This window comes from Ranitomeya variabilis, chromosome 1 (assembly GCF_051348905.1).
Source record: "Ranitomeya variabilis isolate aRanVar5 chromosome 1, aRanVar5.hap1, whole genome shotgun sequence".
NCBI classification, from domain to species: Eukaryota; Metazoa; Chordata; class Amphibia; order Anura; family Dendrobatidae; genus Ranitomeya; species Ranitomeya variabilis.
The window spans coordinates 803,090,965-803,104,231 of NC_135232.1; the positions used below are offsets into that span (position 1 = coordinate 803,090,965).

Below are 13,267 nucleotides of genomic sequence, written 5' to 3' on the forward strand. Positions count from 1 at the left end.
TGACTGGGGATCAGAACTGGAGACTAGTCTCTTCCTCTCATGTACACAGGGATAGAGCTCTCAGTCATCTGCAACGGCACTGGGAAGGTTTTAAAAGTACATTTAAGTATTTTTAAAGTATATTTTTTCTGTAAAGCCAGAGCGTTTCAGTGTGTAACATACCTGGATGAAATTGCGCAGCCAAGCTTCAATTCTTTCTGCCCACGATTTGGGCAGCATGAATTACCTGACAGGTTCCTTTTAAACATAATTAAATTTAAACACCATGCCCCCTTGACAAAGACCATATTGATGAACACTAAATAAAAAGGCCTATGTCTCTGGAACCAAATGGTGGATTTAAAAAAGATTAAAAAAAATTAATACACAGGAGAACAGCAGGCACAAATCAAAAGAAAAAATCTGCCTATTTTTTACCTTGTAAGAGATCCTCTTTAAATGATCCATGTGCCCTCAACTAGACAAAACTATTCAACAAGGTTAAAAAAAATTGTTCCGAAATCCATTTTTGTTTTTTTGAATGTGCTATTGGGTTCAGAGCTCCCCCTTCTGGCCTGGAATCAGAACATGTTGCGTGTATGTAGCACCTGTTAAAGGGATCCTCCTCACTTCCAGGCATGGCATCACCCTCCCCGAAAGGAAAGCGACACCACTGTAACAGCCGCTCTTTCCTCCATTAATGCGCACAGGGAGGCAGCGTTGGCGCCGTGACCCCCTGGCTTACGGCCCCATAGCAGCTGCGTGGGCTGGGGGCCCCTGAGGGAGTGGGGGCACTGGTCACCGGGCCCTGATAGTGGGCAGTATTAGCTGCAGTCTGCAGCAAACACTGCCCGCTATTAAAGTGAAATGAAGTAATTCCTCTACGCCCCATTTCACTTTAGCAGCGAAAACAGGCTTAGGCTTCCTGTCACCTGCTGCTGCTCCGCTGGCACCGGGGGCCCCCATAGCAGCTGTGTGGTGTGCCACTATTAGCGACACCCCACTGGCTGGGGACCTCTGGAGCAGCGAGGGCCCTAGACAGCTGCTGGACCTTTATGGCAGCAGGTGTCCGGGCCCACCGGAGAATCCTCCGGTTCCCCGGTGGCCCAGTCCGACCCTGAGTACAGTTTCTCTCTTAAAGACAAAGTTCACAGTATATTGTGCATATAAGAGTAATGATTCTCTCCTCATGAGACAAGCAAGGTTATGGCCTCTCAGGGCAGCTGGAGCAGAATTCTCTTTACTTGCTATTAGAGGAAGTGTGGCGCCCCAGGGTCCTGGTCGTCACAGTAATGTCGCTTTCCTCAGGGGGAGCTTTTGATCCTATTTACTAGGTGACTCCCCATATATATATATAACTGGTAGTCTGTAGGGAGAGTGAGAAAGTTCCAGACAGCCGTCTGAGGAGGATAGAGGGTTCACGGAGCTGTGCATGCCCTAAGAGCTGCAGCTCCCAGAAAGAGACAAATAGGAAGCCGAATACGTTGGCAGTGAGCGTGCAGGAAAGCAAAACACGGGAGAGGATACCAGAAGGGGACCAGCCCCGAGCAGGCTGCCTCCTTCTGAGCCGCAGATAACCGGTAGCCGCAAAACCGAGGTAGTAAGGACCTCTTTGCCTTACTTCAGAGACCGGAAGGACAGCTAATTGCACAATACCTGTCTGCACCTACACCCAGGAGGCACGGTGACACCACACAGAGCCGGGTTATCTAAGAGACCCTATAAACAGGCTCAAGTCACCAGTCATACGGGTTTTGTCCTATCCTATACGGGGGACAGAGAGAGAGAGAAACACCACATGTGTGAGGACCTTACAAGAAGCTTAGCAGTAAGGGACTACACCACTACAGCGCAAGGGAAGGCTATTTATTTCCACCTGGACAAGGGGACTCTGGACTTGCCTCCAAACCAGCCGGACCCTACCTGCCTTGTGATCTGGTGCTCTGGACTGTGGCTGCTGAAACCAACAGTAAACAAGGTAAAGAGACTGCAATTCTGTGTCCTCGTTCTTCACTGCACCTCTCACCATTCTACTATCTACATACTGGAAAGCCCTGGGGATATACTTCACCTGTGGGAAGGCATACCATCTAGCTGCCATAACATCACCTTAGCGGACCCCTTAAAGCAGTGTTGGTCACCCTGACTGAATACCACAGGTGGCATCACGAACATAAACTCTATTCCCTTTAAAGATTTTTCCCTTTTACATGGGCGCCCTGGGCCACGGACCGGGTCGCCACCGTGACATCCCCCTGAAACAGCAGGACTTGGTACCGAATACCCCACGGCCGTGGCGGGCGACTCAGGAAGTGTTATGCGCAGTCCAAGAAAAATTACACTGATGAAGGGACCTTCACAGATTGGCAATGGAAGAACACAGGTACAGTTCTTGTTCAGGCCAGAAGTGGCAGGCCAAGAAAAACATCAGAAAGGCAGAGAAGAAGAATGGTGAGATCAGTCAAGGACAATCCTCAGACCACCTCCAGAGAGCTGCAGCATCAACTTGCTGCAGATGGTGTCACTGTGCATCGGTCAACTATACAATGCACTTTGCACAAGGAGAAGCTGTATGGGAGAGTGATGCGAAAGAAGCCATTTCTGCAAGCACGCCACAAACAGAGTCGGCTGAGGTATGCAAAAGCACATTTGGAGAAGCCAATTTCTTTTTGGAAGAAAGTCCTGTGGACTGATGAAACCAAGATTGAGTTGTTTGGTCATACAAAAAGGCATTATGCATGGCGGCAAAAAAACACAGCACTCCAAGAAAAACACTTGCTACCCACAGTAAAATTTGGTGGAGGTTCCATCATGCTTTGGGGCTGTGTGGCCAATGCCGGCACCGGGAATCTTGTTAAAGTTGAGAGACGCATGGATTCCTCTCAGTATCAGCAGATTCTTGACAATAATGTTCATGAATCAGTGACAAAGTTGAAGTTACGCAGGGGATGGATCTTTCAGCAAGACAGTGATCCAAAACACCGCTCCAAATCTACTCAGGCATTCATGCAGAGGAACAATTACACTGTTCTGGAATGGCCATCCCAGTCCCCAGACCTGAATATCATTGAACATCTGTGGGATCATTTGAAGAGGGCTATCCATGCTCGGCGACCATCAAACTTAACTGAACTGGAATTGTTTTGTAAAGAGGAATGGTCAAAAATACCTTCATCCAGGATCCAGGAACTCATTAAAAGCTACAGGAAGCGACTAGAGGCTGTTATTTTTGCAAAAGGAGGATCTACTAAATATTAATGTCACTCTTCTGGTGAGGTGCCCATACTTATGCACCTGTCAAATTTTGTTTGAATGCAGATTGCACATTTTCTGTTAGTACAATAAACCTCATTTCAAGGCAGAAACATTACTGTGTCTAACAGTTATTAGATATATGAAACTGAAATAGCTGTTGCAAAAAAAAAACAATTTTTATAAAACATTAAGCTTAAGATTAATAGGGGTGCCCAAACTTTCTCATATAACTGTATAGGGACTCTAGCACGCCCCGGCCTTTGAGGGGTGCCACCGTGCCTCCTGGGTGTAGGTGCGGACAAGTAACGTGCAATTAGCTGTCCTGCCGGCCTCTGAAGTAAGGCATAGAGGTCCTTACTACCTCGGTGTTCCTGCTACCGGTGTTCTGCGCCTCAGAAGGAGGCAGCCTGCTCCTGGCTGGTCCCCTTCTGGTATCTTCTCCTGTGCCTTTCTTTCCTTCACGCCCGCTGCAATACAATTCTGCTTTCAAAATTTCTTTTTCTGGGAGCTGCAGCTCTTAGGGCATGCACAGCTCCGTGGTCCCTCTCCTCTGTCCTCTGACAGGAATCCGCTCCTGCCAGGAACAGCTTCCCTGAAGGACTGACTAACTTTCCCTACAGACTACCAGTTATATATATATGTGGGGAGTCACCTAGTAAATAGGATCAAAAGCTCCCCCTGGTGGCCTGGAGTATGAATGTGTTGCATGTTTGTGATACCTGGATGCAGTTATCCTTCCTTGCCTCCAAACGTAGCATCACTCTCCCTGGGAGAAAAGCAATACCACTGTGATGACCAGGACCCTGTGGAGCCACAGCAGCAAGCCAGCCTAGGGAACAGAGGACGATGGCGGGGAGTCAGTGAATTCCAGCCACAATGAGCCTAGATGTCCTAAAATCTCTCCAGCAATAGGGTGCCCAAACAGAGAAGGAATACTGGGGGAGAATGGGACCTGAGCTCAAATGGAGTATGGGAAAATAGGAATAAATTGTGTTTACTGAGGTCTCTGTTCCTAGTAATGGCAAAAGCAATATATCGCCTCACTGATGCCTCAAAACGTCACATTTGTACCATAGTAAATGCCTTCTGGATTGCTCCTGGTTTCAGGTACCCAGCTGTGAAACACGAGCAGTCCTGTGTCATCTGTGCACAGCACAACCCAGGTAAATCAGTAAAAGTCCATAGGAAAGCGACACCAAGGCCTCTGTACCCATTTCAGAGACTGCAGATTGACTACATACAGCTACCCAAGGTAGGAGTTTATAAATATGTCCTAGTATGTGTAGATCTCTTCTCTGGTTGGCTGGAACTGTATCCGGTAAAATGTGTTAATGCTAAAATTACTGCAGACAAACTGATGACAGAACTGATCTGCAGATACAGCATCCCAGAAACCATAGAAAGTGACAGGGGTACACGTTTCACTGGAGAAATAATGAAGGAAAATTATGCAGGCCCTGGGAATACAGCAAGCATTTCATCCATAATATCATCCACCAAGTAGTGGGAAAGTGGAAAGGTTAAATGGGACACTTAAACTAAAAATTCAAAAGGCCATGGCAGACACAGGAAAGATCTGGGTACAGTGCTTGTCTCTTGCACTCTTGTCAGTCAGACACACTCCAAATAGAAAGACAGGCTCGTCTCCTTTTGAAGTCCTGTTTGGTAGTGCACCAAAGATGGGTCTGTACTTTCCACAAGTGCTACAAATGCAATATGGTGCTATGACAGCCTATGCCCAGGCCTTGCAGAAAAGTCTTAATGTGGTACATAAACATGTGTACTCATCCATTCCAGATCCTAATGCAATTGCAATCGTGCATGAGAGGAGCCTAGATCCATGGTTTGACCACATCCACCTCAGTGAAACTTCAGGGAAACCCCACCTGGATCCACGCCAGTCACTGCAAAAAGGTTATTTCACCGGCAGAGTGACTGTTCTACAAATTACCGTATATACTCGAGTATAAGCCGAGATTTTCAGCCCATTTTTTTGGGCTGAAAGTCCCCCTCTCGGCTTATACTCGAGTCATACCCGGGCACGGCAGGTGAGGGGGGCGGGGGCTGTGTAATTATACTTACCTGCTCCCGGCGCGGTCCCTGGATGTCCCTGCTTCTTCCCCGGCGCTGCATCTTCTTCCTGTACTGAGCGGTCACATGGTTCCGCTCATTACAGAAATGAATATGCGGCTCCACCTCCCATAGAGGTGGAGCCGCATATTCATTAATGTATGAGCGGTAATGGTGACCGCTCAATACAGGAAGAAGATGCAGCGCCGGGGAAGAAGCAGGGACACAGCGCCAGGAGCAGGTGAGTATACGGGGAAGGGGAGCGCTGCGCTGCGCGATATTCACCTCTCCTCGTTCCGGTGCGGCTCTGTCTTCATCGTCCTCTGGCAGTGACGCTCAGGTCAGAGGGCGTGGTGACGTAGTCAGTGCGCGCCCTCTGCTGAACGTCAGTGCCGAAGACGGAGCCGCACGAGGAGCAGGTAAAAGTGCTGGGGTCCTGAGCGATGGAGAGGTGAGTATGTGATTTTTTTTTATGGCAGCAAAAGCAAATGGGGCAAGTGGCTGTGCGGAGCATCTGTATGGGGCCATAACACTTGTGCAGCACTATAAGGGGCAAGTGGCTGTGCGGAGCATCTGTATGGGGCCATAACACTTGTGCAGCACTATATGGGGCAAGTGTCTGTGCGGAGCATCTGTATGGGGCCATAACACTTGTGCAGCACTATATGGGGCAAGTGTCTGTGCGGAGCATCTGTATGGGGCCATAACACTTGTGCAGCACTATAAGGGGCAAGTGGCTGTGCGGAGCATCTGTATGGGGCCATAACACTTGTGCAGCACTATATGGGGCAAGTGTCTGTGCGGAGCATCTGTATGGGGCCATAACACTTGTGCAGCACTATAAGGGGCAAGTGGCTGTGCGGAGCATCTGTATGGGGCCATAACACTTGTGCAGCACTATAAGGGGCAAGTGGCTGTGCGGAGCATCTGTATGGGGCCATAACACTTGTGCAGCACTATATGGGGCAAGTGTCTGTGCGGAGCATCTGTATGGGGCCATAACACTTGTGCAGCACTATAAGGGGCAAGTGGCTGTGCGGAGCATCTGTATGGGGCCATAACACTTGTGCAGCACTATATGGGGCAAGTGTCTGTGCGGAGCATCTGTATGGGGCCATAACACTTGTGCAGCACTATAAGGGGCAAGTGTCTGTGCAGAGCATCTATATGGGGCCATAACACTTGTGCAGCACTATAAGGGGCAAGTAGCTGTGCGGAGCATCTGTATGGGGCCATAACACTTGTGCAGCACTATAAGGGGCAAGTGGCTGTGCAGAGCATCTGTATGGGGCCATAACACTTGTGCAGCACTATAAGGGGCAAGTAGCTGTGCGGAGCATCTGTATGGGGCCATAAAACTTGTGCAGCACTATAAGGGGCAAGTAGCTGTGCGGAGCATCTGTATGGGGCAATAACACTTGTGCAGCACTATAAGGGGCAAGTGGCTGTGCAGAGCATCTGTATGGGGCCGTAACACTTGTGCAGCACTATAAGGGGCAAGTGGCTGTGCAGAGCATCTGTATGGGGCCATAACACTTGTGCAGCACTATAAGGGGCAAGTGGCTGTGCAGAGCATCTGTATGGGGCCATAACACTTGTGCAACACTATAAGGGGCAAGTGGCTGTGCGGAGTATCTGTATGGGGCCATAACGCTTGTGCAGCACTATAAGGGGCAAGTGGCTGTGCAGAGCATCTGTATGGGGCCATAAAACTTGTGCAGCACTATAAGGGGCAAGTAGCTGTGCGGAGCATCTGTATGGGGCAATAACACTTGTGCAGCACTATAAGGGGCAAGTGGCTGTGCAGAGCATCTGTATGGGGCCGTAACACTTGTGCAGCACTATAAGGGGCAAGTGGCTGTGCAGAGCATCTGTATGGGGCCATAACACTTGTGCAGCACTATAAGGGGCAAGTGGCTGTGCAGAGCATCTGTATGGGGCCATAACACTTGTGCAACACTATAAGGGGCAAGTGGCTGTGCGGAGTATCTGTATGGGGCCATAACGCTTGTGCAGCACTATAAGGGGCAAGTGGCTGTGCAGAGCATCTGTATGGGGCCATAACACTTGTGCAGCACTATAAGGGGCAAGTGGCTGTGCAGAGCATCTGTATGGGGCCATAACGCTTGTGCAGCACTATAAGGGGCAAGTGGCTGTATGGAGTATCTGTATGGGGCCATAACACTTGTGCAGCACTATAAGGGGCAAGTGGCTGTGCGGAGCGTCTTATGGGGCCATAACACTTGTGCAGCACTATATTGGGCAAATGTCTCTATGGAGCATCTTATGGGGCCCTTATTACCCTTTATGCAATATTATATGGGGCATATTTTAATATGGAGCATCTAATGGGGCCCATCAAACTTTATGGAGCATTATATGGGGCTCCTGATTCAATATGGATATTCAAAAACACTTAAACTACTGATGTCTCAATTAATTTTACTTTTATTGGTATCTATTTTTACTTTTACTTTTACTTAAATTTACCGGTAGCTGCTGCATTTTTCACCCTAGGCCTCGAGTCATTAAGTTTTCCCAGTTTTTTGTGGCAAAATTAGGGGGGTCGGCTTATACTCGGGTCGGCTTATACTCGAGTATATACGGTACCTTGCTGGGAGTAGCAAGAATTGCACCCTACAGAGACACTGGATAAACTTTTAAATATGGACAGGGACAGCAAACTTATTTGCCATCATGCTTTTCTTATAAAGGACATAGAAGGAGAAAAGCCAAAAGACTGTTGGGTCTGTACACACAGCCCAGTATCTGCAAGGACTATGCTGTACTTAGCCTTACACCTGGAGCCACGGGAGGTATTAACGGAGACGCTAGTCTCCGAAAGAGAAATTTCAACAATAGAATGTATTGGATACGGTAAATCCGAATGGTTCAGTGAACAGATGTGGATATACCTATGTTCAATAGACGTCAATGCTTTAGACGCAGTGAACATAGCCTTACATGTACAGCCATAAACAGCTGCATATTATACATATTACATTACCCCATTACAGTAGATAATGATTAAAATGGTTATTTAGTAATAGAATATATAATTTTAGCAAGCAGAAGATAATAAGTTGGGTGAAACATACTATCAAAATGTCATACCCTAAAACTTATGGACTCCCATTTTTAATACCTGTATATATGGTAGTTATGTGGACAAGGAGACTTTGGGTTCCCTCAGGCACCAGTAATGGGGTGTGACTGCTACCTTTGTACCTTATATAGCTTGGCCATTAGATAGTAACCAATAAACAATTATATTTTCTGTTATGACTGTTTATTATCAGATATGACTAAATAAAGCATAGACAGATTAGGAGCTAGCATTTTGTGAGCTTACCTGCCAAGACCTTTTATTCCAGATGCCCCTCTTGCCAGACACTGCAGCCTCAGCCTCTCTACAGGGTCCTGACACTGGGGAATCTGACGTCGAGCTTTAGATATCATATCTCGCTCTAATTGGGATACTGCAGCCATGATGTTCCTAGAAAAAAGCAACAGCATTTCAGATAGGATAGTTGCACACGTTGCGGATTTTGATGCATTTCTGCAGCGTTTTTGGGACTCGCGTAATTGCATCAAATCCTCAGTGTAGTACAGTAACAATGATAGTCAATGGGAATTTGAGAATTGCTGTGCACATGTCAATTCTTTGTGCGGAAAGGGAGCGTTTCTGCACCCATTGACTATACATTGAGGAAGGCAAATCCGCACATCAAAAAAGGCATGACAATCCACAACAAATCCACAAATAATAAGCACGAAATCCGCATCAATTCTGCATTAAATCCGCAAGCATGCAGCGTATATTCACTGCATCAAAAACGCTGCATTCTATTCACACAGGTAAATCTGCATGTGTTTACTGAAGCATGCATATTAACGACATCCAATACATTCAGTTCTGTTGTGGAGACTAGTGTCTCCACAAGAGAAATTGACATTATTATTATTTATTATTATAGCGCCATTTATTCCACGGCACTTTACATGTGAGGAGGGGTATACATAATAAAAAAACAAGTACAGTAGCAATACAAGTCACCACTGGTAGAGAAGGAGAGAGGACCCTGCCTGCAAGGCCTCACAATCTTCAAGACATGCTACGGATCTGAAAGACGCACCACATGTCAGTCTCCGCGGATGATCTGCAGGCGACTGTGGACGCATAATGGACATGGGATTTCTAGAAATCCCATCCACCATGATGTAACATTTGGCCACTGCGGTTTTGATGCTGCTTAAAGGGAACCTATCACCCCGTTTTTTAAAGATTAGATAAAAATAGTGTGAAATAGGGGCAGAGCTGGGCTTTACATTAGTGCCTTTTTGGTGCCTTTACACCCCCGTTAGGCTGCCCAAATACCTTTGTGAAGTGGCCGTTTTCTGCTGTCACTCAAGTTGGTCAGGTCGGATGGGCGTGGTCACAGCGCTGTTTGTCCCCCAGGATCCTGCTCATCATTACGTTGGTGGCGTAGTGGTGTGCGCATGTCCAGCAGGCGAATCCACTGCCCAGGAGATGAATAACAGCGCGGTCTTCGCTATTCAGCCGTTTACCGGTGGGCGCGGCCATCTTTCCTGTGGCCGCGCCTGCGCAGATGGAGCGCTCTGCTGCCCGGGGCTTCAGGAAAATGGCCGCCGCGATCTCCATCTGCGCACGCGCGGAATCCCGCGGCCATTTTCCTGAAGCCGCGGGCAGCAGAGCGCTCCATCTGCGCAGGCGCGGCCACAGGAAAGATGGCCGCGCCCACCGGTAAACGGCTGAATAGCGAAGACCGCGCTGTTATTCATCTCCTGGGCAGTGGATTCGCCTGCTGGACATGCGCACACCACTACGCCACCAACGTAATGATGAGCAGGATCCTGGGGGACAAACAGCGCTGTGACCACGCCCATCCGACCTGACCAACTTGAGTGACAGCAGAAAACGGCCACTTCACAAAGGTATTTCGGCAGCCTAACGGGGGTGTAAAGGCACCAAAAAGGCACTAATGTAAAGCCCAGCTCTGCCCCTATTTCACACTATTTTTATCTAATCTTTAAAAAACGGGGTGATAGGTTCCCTTTAAATACGCAGTGTCAAACGCACAGCAATTCTTGAACGTGGGAACATACCCAAAAACATCTATAAGGGCATTGAGGTCAAAGAAATGTTAATAAAATTATAACTTCATATCTGTAATTTGATGTCTTATTACAGAGAAATCCATGTTTTTCTCATATGCAAATGAGCTATTAAGATCTATGGGCTGGACATAGATCTCCCAGAGAATCTGACTCTAGAGCTTATTTTAAATGAAAGGGGAAGATACCAGTGTGAGATATGTAATGATTAACAGACCACATTCCTGATCTACATGTCTCACACTGGTAACTCCCCCTTTCATTTACTATAAGCTCTAAAGGCAGAGTTTTAGGAAAATTAATATCCGGCCCGTAGATCTTAACAGCTCATTTACATATTAAGAAAACTGAGGATTTCTTTGGAATAAAACGTTGTATCGTAGTGCAGATATCAAGATGGAATTTTATTCAGCTTCCTATGACCTACGTGCCCATATAGACAGTTTAGGTGGGTGGATTCTACTAACAGATTCCCTCTAAAGTATACTTGAATTAATAAATGTGCTCTAATCACAAGTTAGCAGCGACACTCCTAGCAGTTCCACTTTTGTCTTGAGTTTGTCACAAGTTTCTGTGTTAATATGTCACTAGCGAGGTAAATGACATGAAGGGGCTCACTGACTGACTAATTTTAGTGCATCAACCATGACAGAGAAGTGTGTTAGCTTCGTTTTTGAGAGAAGCCAGTCAGTCAGCGCCCTTCACAAACACCTCTGGTGACATTCTGACACATTCGTTTTTGTGCTTTAACACTTCATAAACATAAAATCACACTGTGAACTAGCATTCTTTGCACATGCACCTGAACTATAGATAAAGGGGGTTGTGACTATATACAGTTCATGTAATTGCGTGAAATATAGTTATACAGTGCCTTGAAAAAGTATTTATATATGTGTGACCAGTGTCAGACTGAAGAATATTGGGCCCACCAGAGGATTTGATTCTTAGGGCCCACCTTTCTCAAGAGCCCAATAGCAGCGGCAAGGTTTGCACTATTAACTCTCCTGAAGGAGAAGTCAGGGCCCACCGGAGGTTTCTCCGGTTCTCTGGTGGGCCAGTCCAACCCTGTGTGTGACCAACACAAAGTAGCAAATATTTACAAAGTGTAAAATGACATGGTTTTCTAATTATTTAAGAAATATAAATATGAAAATTGTGACGTGCATTCGTATTCAGCCCCAGTAGTCTGATAGCACTAAATTAAATCCTGAGTGACCAATTGCCTAAAGAAGTCACATAATTAGTAAATTGAGTCCATCTGTGTGTAATGTATTCTCAGTAGAACTACAGCTGCTCTGTGAAGGTATGTTTGATAACATTAGGTATCAATCAGCATCATGAAAACCAAGGAACACAAGAGGAAGGTCAGGGATAAAGTTGTGGAGAAGAGTAAAGCGGTGGACTCTGGGTTAATGGCCTCGGTGCCGAGATCTCGGGAGATGAGATCTCAGCGCCGAGATCTTGATCTGCGGATGCACCGCCTCCCGGTGGCCATTTTCCCAGAGTCGTCCACCGCCGCTGCACAGGAGTCAGGATGGAAACCATGGAAGAACTTGCGGGGGGCTCTGAACTTTCACAAAATGTTGGCAGAGCCCCCCGCAGCAGCGGTGACACAGCACAGCACCGCCACCAGGACACAGCGCAGCAGAACCACCGGGACACCCGCAACAGCAAGCCGATAAGGTATATCCGCATTATAAGACGCACCCCCATTTTACCCCCAAATTTTGGGGGAAAAAGTGCATCTTATAATCCGAAAAATACGGTATGCTCTTACTTAAGAGTTTTACTGCCTCTAGTTTCATGCCAAGTCCTACTTTGCACAGTTGACATGCGCAGCTGACGCTCCTGCCCTGTTTGGTACACCAGTTGCTATTTTCTTAAAGGGAACCTGTCACCTGAATTTGGTGGGACCAGTTTTGGGTCATATGGGCGGGGTTTTCGGGTGTTTGATTCACCCTTTCCTTACCCGCTGGCTGCATGCTGGCCGCAATATTGGATTGAAGTTCATTCTCTGTCCTCCGGAGTACACGCCAGCGCAAGGCAATATTGCAGCCAGCGGGTAAGGAAAGGGTGAATCAAACCCCCGAAAACCTCGCCCATATGACCCAAAACTGGTCCCGCCAAATTCAGGTGACAGGTTCCCTTTAAATAGGAGCTGATCTTCAATACCCGGCAGTGGCTGCTACACATTCAGCTTCAATGAATGTTTATATCCTGCTGACAACGGAGCTGATTATGGTAGAGCTGGGTGTCAGACCCTCACCAATAGGTCAATTATATGCCTTTGTAGGGTTTGTTAACTTTATAAGTGGTAAAATTGCAAAGCACTCTGCAAAGTAAAAATAAGCAACTTTACAATTTACCTCTTCTTAAAAATCCTCTCCATTCAAAAAATGGAGGAATTCTTAATGCTCTAGTTAACTGTTCATTGCCTAGGTTTTTGGTCACCACTGCAGAGGTGGCTGAATTCTTAGGCACCGGGCACGCTGTTTGCTATACAGCTTGCAAGAGTAGCTCTGAAGCTGGCTGGATCACTTTAGTGCCAACTTTGCTTCTCCCATGCTAAAAAAAATAAAAATAACATTTTCGGATCACAGTCAGCGACTATCTATATCTGCTTATTGTGATCGTTTCACGAGATAAAGTTCCTCGTCTCCTACAATGCTGCGGAGACAAAGCGGCTTCTAATGGCAGCACCCTAGAGCACACAGTCCAGAAGAGCGGCCACCAATCCAGTGGTCCAAAACTGTCATTCTCCAGGAGTGCACCAAGAAGTCTGGCGGCAGGGGAGCGATGTGCTTCTGAAGAAACAAGATTAGGC

At 47.1% G+C, this 13,267-nt stretch overlaps 1 protein-coding gene across 1 annotated transcript in view; it reads right to left on the minus strand.

Annotated features, from left to right (window-relative positions):
• LOC143769084 (calcyphosin-like protein) overlaps positions 1-13,267 on the minus strand; it is a 39,107-nt gene that overhangs the window by 4,468 nt on the left and 21,372 nt on the right. Inside the window, exon 2 of the mRNA XM_077257700.1 lies at positions 8,657-8,800. Coding sequence (XP_077113815.1) covers positions 8,657-8,793 — 137 coding nt within the window. The 5' untranslated portion in view covers positions 8,794-8,800. The remainder of the gene's footprint in view (positions 1-8,656; positions 8,801-13,267) is intronic.